Source organism: Syzygium oleosum, unplaced genomic scaffold, assembly GCF_021117445.2.
Source record: "Syzygium oleosum isolate NSW1041296 unplaced genomic scaffold, Sole_v2.1 Sole_v2.02, whole genome shotgun sequence".
In the NCBI taxonomy this organism is placed as follows: Eukaryota; Viridiplantae; Streptophyta; class Magnoliopsida; order Myrtales; family Myrtaceae; genus Syzygium; species Syzygium oleosum.
In genome coordinates this window covers 2,571,499-2,585,087 of record NW_026607486.1, presented here as the reverse complement: position 1 = coordinate 2,585,087, position 13,589 = coordinate 2,571,499, and the positions used below count along the sequence as shown (strand labels likewise).

The 13,589-nt window shown below is 40.1% G+C and overlaps 2 protein-coding genes across 5 annotated transcripts; one reads left to right on the top strand and one right to left on the bottom strand.

Annotated features, from left to right (window-relative positions):
* Window positions 1-2,264: 2,264 nt before the first annotated feature.
* On the top strand, window positions 2,265-5,837 carry LOC115684647 (uncharacterized). Of its 3 annotated transcripts, XM_030609477.2 has the most exons (10): window positions 2,266-2,570; window positions 2,689-2,754; window positions 3,780-3,860; window positions 3,961-4,014; window positions 4,097-4,165; window positions 4,910-4,972; window positions 5,073-5,155; window positions 5,243-5,308; window positions 5,426-5,526; window positions 5,628-5,837. In XM_030609477.2, exons 1-9 carry the CDS (start codon window positions 2,337-2,339, stop codon window positions 5,466-5,468), a joined length of 759 nt encoding a protein of 252 aa, XP_030465337.1. In that variant the 5' UTR covers window positions 2,266-2,336; the 3' UTR covers window positions 5,469-5,526; window positions 5,628-5,837. The 3 variants fall into 3 exon arrangements, with proteins under 3 accessions (XP_030465338.1, XP_056161864.1, XP_030465337.1); XM_030609478.2 differs by lacking the exon at window positions 2,689-2,754 and having other exon boundaries at window positions 2,265-2,570; XM_056305889.1 differs by lacking the exon at window positions 5,426-5,526 and having other exon boundaries at window positions 2,265-2,570.
* A 2,045-nt stretch (window positions 5,838-7,882) lies between these two features.
* Window positions 7,883-11,701, bottom strand: LOC115684646 (LRR receptor-like serine/threonine-protein kinase RGI2). 2 transcript variants are annotated; one of them, XM_056305876.1, is made up of 3 exons: window positions 11,191-11,331; window positions 8,790-10,997; window positions 7,883-8,455 (listed from the first exon to the last, which is right to left on the bottom strand). In XM_056305876.1, exons 2-3 carry the CDS (start codon window positions 10,975-10,977, stop codon window positions 8,019-8,021), a joined length of 2,625 nt encoding a protein of 874 aa, XP_056161851.1. In that variant the 5' UTR covers window positions 10,978-10,997; window positions 11,191-11,331; the 3' UTR covers window positions 7,883-8,018. The 2 variants fall into 2 exon arrangements, with proteins under 2 accessions (XP_056161851.1, XP_030465336.2); XM_030609476.2 differs by having other exon boundaries at window positions 8,790-11,701.
* Window positions 11,702-13,589: the final 1,888 nt, after the last annotated feature.

Below are 13,589 nucleotides of genomic sequence, written 5' to 3'. Positions count from 1 at the left end.
CAAGGATTATCATAATGTTGGCTTCGTGGTGAAACGAAAGAACAGGAAAAAGGAGGAGGAGAAGCTAAAGGGTGTCGAGAGTAGCGCCTGCTGAAGGTTTGAAAGCGCCATGAAAACTCTCTCTCCATCGAGGGCCCTACTCAGGACCGACCTTGGGAGGATGAACGATCGAAAACACTTTGAGAAAAAAAAAGGTGTGGTGTCTCTATCTAGGGCGAAGATTGATACTCCTTTTGAGCAAGACCCCATGGTGTTGAACTTATCGAGAAAGGTCACTATTTTCTTCGATCTTTCCCTCGTAGTGAATTTTTCTTTCTTCCTTTTTTGACGTGCACATGTACTTGGACATTCACGAAAGCAACATCAATTGGGCACAAAGAAGAAAGAATAAATGTTGGAAAGCCCCGTGGCGTGTGGCCGGAAGGAACCATCTAAGGTCCACACGAGAAAAGAATAATATCTTTTTACCCCGCTTTGAAGTAGACCTGATCACGGATCAGATCAGGCTACGTATTGGAGGCGAATCTAAGAAAACCGATTTTTCTTGGGCCCTGGACTTATTGAACTTAGGTCCATTGAGGTCTGTCATTTGATACCAAAATAAAAAAATCCATTATTTTCTAGACATCATGCACGGATTTTGGCATTGAATTTTCGATCACAAGTCCGACCTGTTTCGAATCCATTCGGTATCATCTTTGGGAGTGCTTAATTTCTCTCTTCAGTTCCTGAATTTGTGGCCGAATCTCTGTCTGTACATAAAGCACACCCAGCAACGCTCATGTCTGTTATAGAGATGAACTTAACAATGGTAGTAAGTGGTTTCAAGTTTCGTACGATTTCCACCTGAAAGTTGTAACCTACTCGTTGAAACAAATTTCTCATTTTTTGGAACTTGAAACTTACCTCTATACCCTGTAACCTTGAACATATTCCGTCACAGGTTCTAAAGTCAGTTCTAAGTTCTATAAGTTCCCCATGTATTAATTGAACGATTGTTGTTGATTATTACCTTTTTTAACCATCATTTACTGCTATAATCCATTAACCAAAACTTATATTTAGATATGCGAAAAATATGAAACATTAACAAAATAAAAATCTCGATCATAAAATGGAAACTCGGACGAGTAGTTCCAGATTATGCACTCATCATTGGACGCCATGGAATATCGCAGAATCATGCGAAGATAAAGACTAAGAAAAACACAAAAACTCGTTTCTAGGTTCCGCCTACCTAAAACCTGGAATCTACGTGTCAAAACAGGTTCCTCAATTTTTGGAATCTAAAACATACCTTGTATATCCTGAAAGCTATAACTTGGAATTGGATAGGTTCCACAGGTCAAATTCTCCGATTTCAGGTTTTACACTGAAACTGTGCTTACTCCTACTTAGCAACATGCGGTAACAAAAAGAGAGAAAACCCTAATATATAATCTAATATAATTATGTATATGTATGTTTGGTGAGCCATTGAGAAGTTGACACATGGCTTTCTCAATGAGCGACACATCGCCCATTTTTGGTGACGCTAAAAATAGAATTGGAAGTTTGCAAAAATAAATAGGAAAGAAGTTCTCCTCAGGCACCAATTAAGAAAAAAGAAAGAAGATTCTAGCAAAAAAAAAAAGAAAAAGAAAGAAGAAAGAGTTTCTTCAAGGAAATCATCAACAAGCTTCTGCTTCTTCTAGAGTTTTTATTAGCCTAACTATTTACAAAAAGTTGTATCTTTTAAAAGATTAGGAAAATATTTAGAGAGCAAAAGTAGTTTCGTTTAGCTAGCATTGTTAAATCGGTGATTGTGATTCAGTTTGTTCGATTTTTTTTTTCTTAAATTGCTATTACATCAATTTCCATATTATTTATAAACCTAAATATAGCCTCCAAATTATTGCTTTAAAACTTTATAAATACTTACTTTTTTTCCCGTGCATAGCACAAATCTTGATGCTGATACTCATTTATATAGAACGGAAAACATAGTAGAATATGTTAAAAAAAAACGGCAGATGATTGCCACATTCGTTTTTTCCGTTATTCTTAATTATCTGGCTTTCTTTGTTAAGTTTTATAATCTGATTTGAAGCTTGAATACATAATCAAAATCGAGATTTTGTGTCAAATTGAATCAAAATCCAAAAAGACAAAAATATATTTAACCCTTTAGCGAGGAAAATTCACCTATTTTTTTCTTTTACCTAATTTTCCAATTCCATCGTACGAAAAGTCCAAATATTATTCTTCGAACATTTTTTTTTTTTGCATCGTCTTCCTTGCTTTGTCCGAACGATTCCTTTGCGCATCCGAGAAAAGACGGGAAATTTTCCATTTCCATGGCCACAGCAGCAACTGTCCCTCTGACAAGCGCGCGTCTTCTCCGTCTGCGTCGCAAACCGTCACCGCCCGCCGCGGCTTGGTCATCATCCCTCTCCTCCCTCGCTCCGTTCAAGATGGGTTTGCTCCAGAGCAGAAGCTCCGCGGCGGTGCCGCCAGGGAAGCTCACTGTCAGGGCCGCGAGAGCCGAGTCGGAGCGAGCCTCCCTCGGCTTCAGGGCTCCGCAGTTCCAGGTTCTCCTCGTCGCCGCTACTGCTGCTGACTGTCGTCACCTTCTCGCTTTTCCTAATGACTAAAAATTCATTCGGGTTCGCTTGTTGTGTTTTCTTGTGGGGGGGGGTGTGGAAACAGCTTCTCGAGCCACTCACTGGGAGGATGTGGAGCCTTGAAGATTTCGAGTCTTACCCTGCTCTGCTGGTACTCTTGCAATTGCCTCCCGAGCTCAAAGTTTTGGTTTTTGTTCTTGGGTCCTCGTACCGAATGGTTTTTTTGTCGTTTTTATGGTGCGGGATTGTGTTGTTTTTTTTTTTTTAGTTCCTCTTGCAATGGGCTCTTGGTTGTGTTCATTCTTGAGTAGCATCTTCATCTGAAGGGTACATTTTGAGTGCAGATTGCTTCAGTCTTTTAGTTGGGCGACCGAAAGAGCAGAAAAAACAGTCATTCAAGGCCGCTTTTTTAACTGGAAAAATTTGTCATTGAAAGACATTTTGCAGTCAGCATAACCTCCCGATGTGATTTGTTTTTTTTTCTTTTGCAAAATTATTGAGTGAATGGGGTTGCTTACATTTATTCTAAGCCTCAATAGATGTGGCCGCATTATATAGATTTGCCGGTTCTAAGTTATCTCATCTTGTTAGGAACTTTGTAAGGTGATCATTAAGAGGGTTCAACAAATGCATTTTCTTGGTAATCTTCTGTAGGTTATGCCTTGGTCTACTCTGCTTCGAAAATGAAAGAGCTGTATGGGAGGGAAAAAGTGTTAAAAATGGATTAGTACATATGCAAAGTGTTGATTTGTAAAACATAGCGTCAAATTTATTGTGGATTGTTGTTGTATGAATAAGATGAGGCTGCTTTCTCCTGATCAAAAACATCGAATTCACAGTTGCAAGGCCTTTCATATTGATATACAACCACACTCTTGGTTGTCTTAATGCATGTCTGGCTCTGAAGCACCTGGTACTGTAGAAAAGGTGCTTCCAAACTTCTAAAAAGTGAAACTAAACATTGGATCCTCCCCCCACGCTGCTTCTTGTACAAAATATAGTGTCAGCGAAGCTCCACCCTAGATAATGAACAAGATGCAAGGATATGGCTTACCAACTCAGTTACTAGCTTTGACAGTTCTTTTTAGCTGCCTCTCTATCAAGGATGGGTGCTTCCCACTTTTAAACATATAATGCTGACACTGCGCTTATTTGCTTTGTACCTCTGTTGTTCAGGTTATGTTTACATGCAACCACTGCCCGTTTGTTAAACACTTGAAGAAAGATATTGTAAAGCTCACAAATTTCTACATGAAGGTATGTAGACACTACCAATTGACAAGAATGCTTCTTTTCCAGTTCTGTGAGTATATGAATACTGAGTTGACCATATGTGCGCTACTTTTGTGTGCTGCAGAAAGGACTGGCAGCTGTTGCGATATCTTCAAACTCTGTGATGACTCACCCACAGGTTTGTTGCATATTGTTATATCCATTTTAGAGCTGCCTGAGTGCTCTTTGTGATTTGACTATGATGCATTTCCGTTTCACAGGATGGGCCTGAGTTTATGGCAGAAGAAGCTAAAGCATTCAATTATCCCTTTCCTTATCTATATGATGAGGTTTGCAATCTTGCTAAAAGGAACTAGACTTTTTTTTTCCTAAGCTGTTTTCTGAAATTTGTCCATGCCTATTGCTTCTTATGTCTTAGTAAGTCATACGTAATTATTCACGCATAGAAGCCTAAATGTCCTTGTGCTATTAAATATGTGGATCTTTGATTCATTCAATGAGACTTCAATATACACGTGCGCATTCAAATTTAAGTATTGGTAATCATGTGTGTCTCCTATCCTAATCTATCCTGTTACTCTAGCTACCAGCATCTTTTTGGAACTTAGTGGGCTCTGGCCTTCTGTTGCATTTTACAGTGGAGACTATATATGATAGGCGTTCTGTCAGAATTACTACCTGGGTGGGCTCGGTGATCGTTTCACATGAGGCGAACTTTTCTCCGTCTATATAGGCTTTTCTTCAATGGTACATGCATATCCATGGGATGTACATGTTGGTTCCTCATGTGTATCCTTGCTGAGGAGGACTCAAGTTTGAGGGGTTTTTTTAACTGGCTAAATATAATCAATGCTTATTCAGCTCTTTTGTTCGTTATCATACTCCTGTCCTTCATGCTTCAAGATACTTTAGCTGTTGAACTACTGTCCCTGTGCTGTAGCACAATTTTACGGTCATGTGACCTCAAATATTGTAAAATCCAGTCTTTTTTGTAACAAATATATTCAGAAATCATTAGATTTTGCATATAACAAAATATTGCAAGAGCTTACATTTGAATGATCAAATTGCAGAGCCAGGATGTAGCACGTGATTTTGGAGCTGTTTGCACACCAGAGTTCTATTTATTCAAAAAGGTGAACCTGAATGTGTCTCTCTAGTTGGTTTTCAAGCATTATATTGAGCAAAATTAAGCAAAAGTCTGTGATTCGCTTAGTTTTTGTTGTCATGTAACAGGGTGGTCGGAGGCCATTTGAACTAGTATACCATGGCCAGTTTGATGACTCTCGACCAAGTAATAATGTGCCTGTTACTGGAAGGTCTGTTGTGATTTCTTGAGAAGCTCAGCTTCTCACCACTCCTTTTCTATTCTGTCAGTTGAATATGTATTATTTTTCTCTGCCTAGGGATTTAAGCCTGGCCATAGATTGCGTTCTCAGTGGACAACCTGTATCATCGACACAAAAACCTAGGTAAAACCACAAGATCATCTACCCCGATCAGCATGCACACGCTCACACACACACATTCTCTGTAAATCCACTCACCGTTTGATTTGACTTGCTTATTGCTATTTGTTCTGTCAAAAGTGTTGGATGTAGCATAAAGTGGCATCCAGAGGTGAAAGTGTAACCCACACTTGTTTAGTTCCGCTCAAGTTATTGTAGTGGACTGTGAAGTTACCATTCCTGTAAGTATATTAACAGCATATGATAGACATGAACTCATAAAGTAGCTGTTTATCTGTTGCCATTCCTTCTTGTCTTGATTATATATTCTGACTTATTTCAGGTTCCTTAAGGTTCTTTGAGAAATTGAAAACGAAACATGAAGTTTGAGGTTGTACAGTGTTGGCATTTATATTTGGGCTCATGTGTATTCTGTAACTTGCCTTGTATCGTCTCTGTACAGATAGTATAGAAGCTGTTAAGAGTGAATTGTCACTATGTATGGTTCTTAGTTCTCAGCAATAAATTGCTTGAATGTCATTGGTCACAATAACACTTTTTTGAATGGGCTAACTGCTATCCTTCACCGAATATTCATGTCATTCTTCCAGGTGACGAGAAGGGTTGCTTTTTCAACGTTTTGTGTCGTAAGAAAATATAATGATACTGGAAGGGGCTTTTAGGCAATCAATAATGAAAAGTTTAGCTTTTAAAGTTAGTCACAGTCACTTCCCTTGAAGTTATGTGAAAATAGACCGTCTTCCCATGACAAATGCCATTGCACTTGAGAAAAAAGACCTAGATTCCTTTTGCTGTCCAAGATATCTTTATGCTGGCTTATGTCTTCCATGAAGCCGCTAATCAATTTGTGTACCTGTGCTCTCAGAAAGAAGTCTTCCCTGCGAGACTTGTTAGAGAGATAAACATACTTGGAAAGAGTCGAGGTCCATTTGAAAGGCCATACAGCGTGAAAACTTATAGAATTGGAATTGGTTGAGAGCGTTTTCAGGTATTGCTCAAGTAATCTAGTGTTATCATTGGGGCGAAATATCGGGAAGTGAGCAGCATCGTTGCAAGGGATGTACTGGGCAAACTTAGACACCTATGATGGGAAAAAATCTGCTGTTGGAAAGCTGTGAAGCATGATGTGACTTTGCAGTGTGCTGGTTTCATGTCATATATATGGTTTGATTTTAAAAATGCGGTGGACATGCTTTGTGACAAGGAGAAATGTCTGATTGTGAGTAGTTCACGTTGCAAGTTGGCAAAGACGGTCCAATCTCACAATTTCTTTTGCAGAACGATCACACTAATGATAAGAATGGAAAGCTTAAAGAGAGAATAGATTGGTCTGATTCTCCTTGCTACATGTCATCAGGAATTTTTTCTCAAGGAATTGAGGAGTGGGAGAAAGATATGTCCCTGTTGTAGTGGATGATTGAAGCACCCGTAAATGAGATATGTGACTAGAGACGATGCATCGTCCAACTTCCGAAAGCATGGATGACAAAATCTCTTCGACTTTATTGAAATAAGCAGTGATAAGCTTGTGAGGATGGGGTACCTTTTGGGTCTCCATTTTGTCATGCTTTTGGTTCTCTTTGTGCAACTAGCATCTTGTCGCCTCGTAGTTGTGGGACTGATTGAATATTATCTATGGTAATGTTTGGCAATTTGCAAAATGAGCGCTATATCAATTTCAAATATAACATTCAGTTGTATTATCTTACTTTTTTAATCATGCTTTTGGTTCTCTTTGTGCAACTAGCATCTTGTCGTCTCGTAGTTGTAGGACTGATTGAATTTTATTTATGGTAATGTTTGGCAATTTGCAAAATGAGCGCTATGTCAATCTCAAATAAAACATTCAGTTGTATTATCCTACTTTTTTAATCACTAGTTGCGATATCCACTTATACTTTGAGAGCTAAGGTGGAAAAGAAAGAATTTCAGCTTGATAGGATGGTTAGTTTCATAGCAGGGCTCCCAAAAAATGGCATGTAATTAACTAACTAGACATCCGAATAGAAAGGATTTTCTACTTCTCATTGTAGATGAAACTATTTTAGTGAAATTTAACTGTCAATAAGCTTTGACAAGCAGATTTTCGAGTGAGTAACTAGCATTTAGTGGACGAAAATGGGAGCATTTTGAATCCCAATCATATTCTTTTCCACCGATTTATCACCTAGTGCTCGCAAACAGAAATTTTGGAATTCGGATTTCTTGGCTTAATCGATGGTGTGCATAGAATTGAAGGTCTATTTACTAGCATTGCACTTCTTTCTTCGCATTTTCTTCGACTCTGCCCTCCATAATATTTGCTTAATCTAATTTTATATGTGCGTGAAGATTCTTGAATAGAATCAGTCCATGATACCTTGTATCGATGAAGCTGATGTTTTACAAGAATGATACAGAGCTCATTTCATATGATCGTTCCAGCATGGCTTCAACTGGTGTGATGATCATATTCTTCAGTGAAAGACATACATATCCTGTCTCGGAAACCGTTTACTTTGATCACTTGGTATAACATAAATGGTCAATTCAGTTGCTCAACGTCAAATAACTCAAGTACAAGAAGCTACAGATGAATACGTGCAATGTGCTTACCTTAAGAGGAAGCCAAATGAATTTTGGTTTGTGTTATACACATCAATCTATACAATGAATAGGTCATTTTTTAAGGGGAACAAGAACCACAGATCTGGAACTTGAGGTCCTCCTATACCTAGGAAGATGATCCGATGAGAGGTTCAGATGATCTAGAGAAACTGGAACAATGAACAGCTGCTTTTGGGTTGCTCCCGAAAGCTTTGCTTGGCTTCTCATGATCCTCATTTTCATGCCTGATCTCCTTGAGCATGGCCACTACATCTTTCATGGTGGGCCGATCCTCCGGGTGCGGGTTCACACACAGGAGCGACACCCCAAGAACCTGTACCATCTCCTGAACTTGTGTACCTGAACTCAATACTAATTGCTGGTCAAGGATGGACATGAACTCGCTTTTCCTTTCTCGGAGTTCTCTGTTCACCCATGCAACAATGTGCATATTTTCAGGAATCCTATTGTCCATTGGTTGCTTCGCGGTCAGAATTTCTAGGAGAACTATGCCAAAGCTGTACACATCACTCTTCGCCGTGATCTTCAAGCTGTATCCGTATTCTGCAAAATGTCATCAGTTACTATATGCTTCATCCGTGAACTTGTAAACGAAAATGACCACAGGTGAAAAAGTGGAAGAATGACCAAGAGTTCTGACGTAAGTCCAAATTAGTCGAAGTGTTCAGTTCAGTGGAAATATGTGCTAAAAGCTATGAAGGAACAAGCGTATTCTCTTGACTACACTTAGATAGTACTCCTAAAAATATGCGAAATTTAGAGGATTCCAATATTGAAGGTTCTAGCTGCAATAATAACCTTGTCAACTAATGGAAAACAATCAGGACTGAAGTCAGATAGACTAGTAAAAGAACGCGTGTGGCATGGTCCAACTTACCAGGAGCCATGTACCCATAAGAGCCAGCAATGGTGTTGGCAGTCATCGAACAATCCGAAGAATTGACTAGCTTTGCTAGGCCGAAATCCGAGATATATGCTTCGAACTGTGGTCCCACCAGAATGTTGTTCGACTTGATGTCTCGATGAACTATGGGAGGGATGCAATCATGGTGAAGATAGGCCAAACCGTGCGCCGCTCCTAGTATGATCTTGTATCTCGCATCCCAATCCAAGAACTGCCTCTTCTCGTGAAGCAGCTCGCCTAAGTTTCCGTTGCTGATGTAATCGAACAAGAGCAACCTAGTCTTCCCGTTATCACAGCAACCCAAGAGCCTCAGTATGTTCTTGTGCCTTATTGATCCTAGGGCCCGAACTTCTGCAGAAAACAAGTCTCTTTCAGGAATCTCCTCATTTTTCAATGGCCAGAGCTTCTTCACAGCGATAACCTGGTCCGCTGGAGTTTCCACTCGGTAAACCATTCCGGAACAACCCTTCCCTATGATATTCGAATCCGACAGTTGTGTAAGGATATCATTCACGGAGAAGTTAAGCTTCTGAAAGGGGGTAAAAGTCCATTGCAGATCGTTCTCGTCATTATTTCCTCTGAACGCACTGCCATAAATTTTGATGAATAAAATTGTCCCGATGGTGATGATTGCTATCGTCATTATAATGCTTAGAAGAACGCAAATGACAAGGTTTCTGGTGGATTTTGTGGCACGGATGCTCTGCCGTTGGCGGCAGTTATTTTTGTAAACGCAGAGCTCTGGGTTGCCAGCATAAGCAGTTGGAGGCAGATCTTGAAATAACTTAGTATCGGGAAGAAGGCCGGAAAAATTGTTGTATGAGACGTCCAGAGACACCAGATTGTCGAGATTGCCGAGCACTCCAAGACTTCCCGTCAATGCATTGTGCGAGATATCCAAATTGGCAAGCTTGGATAGATTTGCAAAGCTTTCTGGGATTGGTCCTGATAGAGAATTCCAGCTCAAGTTCAGCAAAATATCCAATCCTTGCAAATGACCAATCTCGAATGGAATGGACCCCGTTATCCTATTGCAGCTTAAATCAAATAGCTGAAGAGCCATACATTGTCCCAACGACCGTGGAATAGCACCTGTGATCTTGTTATCGCTCAATATTAGCTTATTCAGAGATTTGAGCGTGCCCAAGTTCTCAGGTATTGTCCCTTGTATGTTATTCGCAGAAATATCTAGCACATTGAGCCCTGTGAGGGCCTCGAAAGATGTTGGGATCATGCCTTCGAGCTTGTTTTCATGCAAATCAACCATTTCCAGCTTAGTGCAGTTGCCGATTTCCGGGGGGATCCATCCGCTGAAATGATTCTCCGAGAGTTCAAGAAAGGTCAGATTGTAGAGAAGCCCAACCTCTGGGGGGATTTTACCACTGAGCCGGTTTGATCCAAGACGCAAGCGAGCCAAGCTAGCACAGTCTCCTATGTTAGGCGGGATCTCACCATCCAAGTCATTCGAGATTAGCAACAATTGGAATAAGTTGCTGAGACTGAACAGAGACTCTGGGATTGACCCAGTGAGGTAATTATGGGAAAGGTCCAACGCTTGAAGCTTCTCGCAGTTGGCAAGCTCGCCCGGTATCCTGCCATGGAGATTATTCTGCCAAGCGAAAAAAAGAGTGAGCTTCTTCAATTTCCCAACGGTGGCCGGAATCTCGCCAGAAAACCTGTTATTATCCAATTCTAGCTGCTTCAGATTCAACAAGTTGCCAATGAGTGGCGATATTTCCCCTGATATGTTGTTTTGGGATAGTAGAAGTTCCTCGAGTGTGACTAAGTTCGCCAGCGACGAAGGAATCTCGCCACTAAGAGAATTTACCGAGAAATCAATGACGAGTAACTGAGAACAGTTCCCGAGAGCATCAGGAATCCTGCCGCCTAAGTTGTTCTGCCACAGCAACACTCTTTTGAGCTTCTCAAGCCGGCCCAATTCATAAGGAATGGTGCCGGAAATCTGGTTTTGATAGAGAAACAGATTCTCCAAGGCCGAGCAGTCGCCAATGCTGGGTGGAATCTTGCCGGTGAGATTTGCCGTGTAGACTGAAAGTGTCTTCAGGTTCTTCAGCTCGCCTAAACTAGCTGGAATCTGCCCTGAAATTCCTGTATCCGCGAGGCCCAGGAATGCTAGCTCTTTGCAGCTTGATATCTGCATTGGGATCTCTCCACTAATGCCTGCATTCCCACCGGCCCGAAAAATTTCTAAGTACCGCAATTCGCCTATTTCTGCCGGAATTCTTCCGGACAGCTGATTATCGACGAGTTCAATTTGCCGAAGCCTTGAACAGTTGCATATTTCTCTAGGAATCTTGCTGCTCAAGGAATTCGAATTCAATGACAACAGCTGAAGTTCAGACAATTTACCGACCTCGGTAGGGATTTTTCCTCTGAGGTGATTGAAACTGAGGTCCAAGCTGACTAGTCCTGTCAAGTTCCCTATGGAAAGAGGGATTTCCCCGGTGAGGTTCGCGCCGGAGATGACGAGGGACGTGAGGCGGTTAAAGTTGAGAACTTGTGTGGGGAAGGGGGTTGGAATATAGACGGATGTGATAGCTATTTCTGAGACGAACCCGTCGTCGGAGCATTTGATGTACTCCCATCCGCATGGATTCTGATGGTTGAAGTTCCATGAAGAGAAAAAAGTGGCAGAGGGCGATGAATTGAAGGTCGAGAGCCACGAGAGCAGAGAGAGACCTTCCTGATTCAGGGCTGCGATGGATGGGAAGAGGGAGAGGTTGATGAGCAAGAGAAAGAAGGTGATTTCATTGGTTGACATGGATGAAACTTTTGCTACTTCTGCTGCTACTGTTCTATCTCATCTATTTTTAGCAAAGACCAGTTGCTTCTGAAGTTATGGTCACCAAACATGAAGGTTTCTTTTTTTCAATGAAAAAGCCCTGTCGAAATGCCCCTTCTTTCCATTGATATTTACTGAAAAGGAAGTTTTATCGGAAATCGTGGTAATTAGTGATTAGCCATCCGCCTTTTGCGAGTAACACGGCCTGATCGAATTGATTGACAGCTTGTATTGACAAGGGCAGATCCTTTCATGGTTTAAATGCCGCGATCGACAAAAGAGTATGATAAGCAAAGTCGGCTTCGAAAGGTCTGAAACTAATTATCTGCTATAGACATGCGCAGGTTAAATTTGAAAATAACAGGCGAAACTATGGTGACCTTATTCACAGTGAAATCGCAGCCGATGCGAGCCAAAGCTTATATTCTTCTTCGAGTACAACATTTGCTAAGTGAATGGTGGCATCACAGTTTCAGATACGGATCTAAGGATGTGTTTGTTTTGGTGAAAGTGTTTTTCGGATTTTCATCTGTTTGGTTCTCCGAAAATGATTTGGTCAACGAAAAATAGTTTCCGGTCAACACAAATATCATGTTTAATTTTAGGAAAGTGAATTCCTTAATCTAAGAAGGTGAAAACACTTTCCGGAATTGCTCATCTTGAATTTGTTAATATTTTTTCTTTTCTTTTCTTTTCTTTTCTTTTTGTTTCTTTTCTTTTCATTCTAAGAAAGAAAACATTCATGTATTTTCTTTTCTTAATAAAAATAATTTAAAAATAACAAATAATTTGAAAAATACAAAATTTTTTGATAATTTTCACTATCAGATTTTCCTCACCAAACAACTGAAAATACTTTCCAAGTCCTTTTTTAGGTTTTAGCCAAACACCGAAAAATGAACTCATTTTTCTGGAAAATGATTTCCTGAAAAGTATTTTTCAGAAATGGTCTATTTTCCACAAAACAAACGCACCCTGAGACATAGCTTCTTTTACTTTTACTTTTTGCACTTCTCTGCTTGCAAAAACTGCAGTACGAAGGAGCTGATCAAATTGCAAAAACAATTTCAGGTTCATCTTCATAATTTACTAGTAAAACCCACTGCGTGGTTTGTTTTTCTCTGGCAATGTATCAATTGTGACAGAAACTTCATCTATCAGAACAGTGTTTCTTCAAGACAGGAGTTTTGCATCTTTTTGGAGGCTAAAATAAAAGGATGCATGAGGATTAAATGAATGAAAAGGACAAAGCAGCTAAAAAAGAAGAGATGGACACCACAAGCTTATAGATTGATAGAAACGGAGGTGAGATCTCCAAATCAGTTCGTGTCTACAGATAAAGTTGCTCCAATCATGCAACAGAGCCTGTTTACTTCTAAAAGAAATAATAAATAATTCCGTTCCATCCAAACCCTCATCTAGAGTTGGATCTCCATGCATGAACCTTCATTAATTTTATTTTCTTTTGATGACCAACCAACAACTTCCCCCCCTCCCCTCTCAATTTTCCTCTGCGATTCTTAAATTTATTATCTTATCCTTTTATTTCGACTATCCCGATTTATTCAAGGATTTACGTTCGTGTAATTTTCACTGCTTCGTTGTCTCGCTATAAAGAGAAAAGGAAAGAAAAAAAATAAAGAAAATAAGACATAAATGTTAGGCCTTCAATTTATAGATGATTAAAGTGTGATAGAGGCAGATCACCAGCTGTAGGACCAGTTGAGCACTGAGTATCAAAGTGGATTGCCCTTCGGGGAAAAGGGTTGGATGTAAAGTGAGATCATTTGACAAGACAAGAAAAGGTTCAAAGTCGAGAGATCGAAAGATCGAGAGGGAGAGAGAGAGCAAAGTGAATAATTAGGTGGTACTTAGATTGTCTAGAAAGCAAATTGGCAAGTACATTTGTCACTCCGATCTCTCTTCTTTAGCTCTCACGAGATTTTTCATTCGGGGTGTGAATTCAAGAC

Coding starts and splice junctions, on each gene's coding strand:
- LOC115684647 (XM_030609477.2), top strand. CDS start 2,337: ATGGCCACAGCAGCAACTGTCCCTCTGACAAGCGCGCGTCTTCTCCGT. Junction 2,571..2,688: donor TCAGGGCTCCGCAGTTCCAG/GTTCTCCTCGTC, acceptor GTGTGGAAACAG/CTTCTCGAGCCACTCACTGG. Junction 5,309..5,425: donor TCATCGACACAAAAACCTAG/GTAAAACCACAA, acceptor TTCTGTCAAAAG/TGTTGGATGTAGCATAAAGT.
- LOC115684646 (XM_030609476.2), bottom strand. CDS start 11,598: ATGTCAACCAATGAAATCACCTTCTTTCTCTTGCTCATCAACCTCTCC. Junction 8,456..8,789: donor TTATGGGTACATGGCTCCTG/GTAAGTTGGACC, acceptor GACATTTTGCAG/AATACGGATACAGCTTGAAG.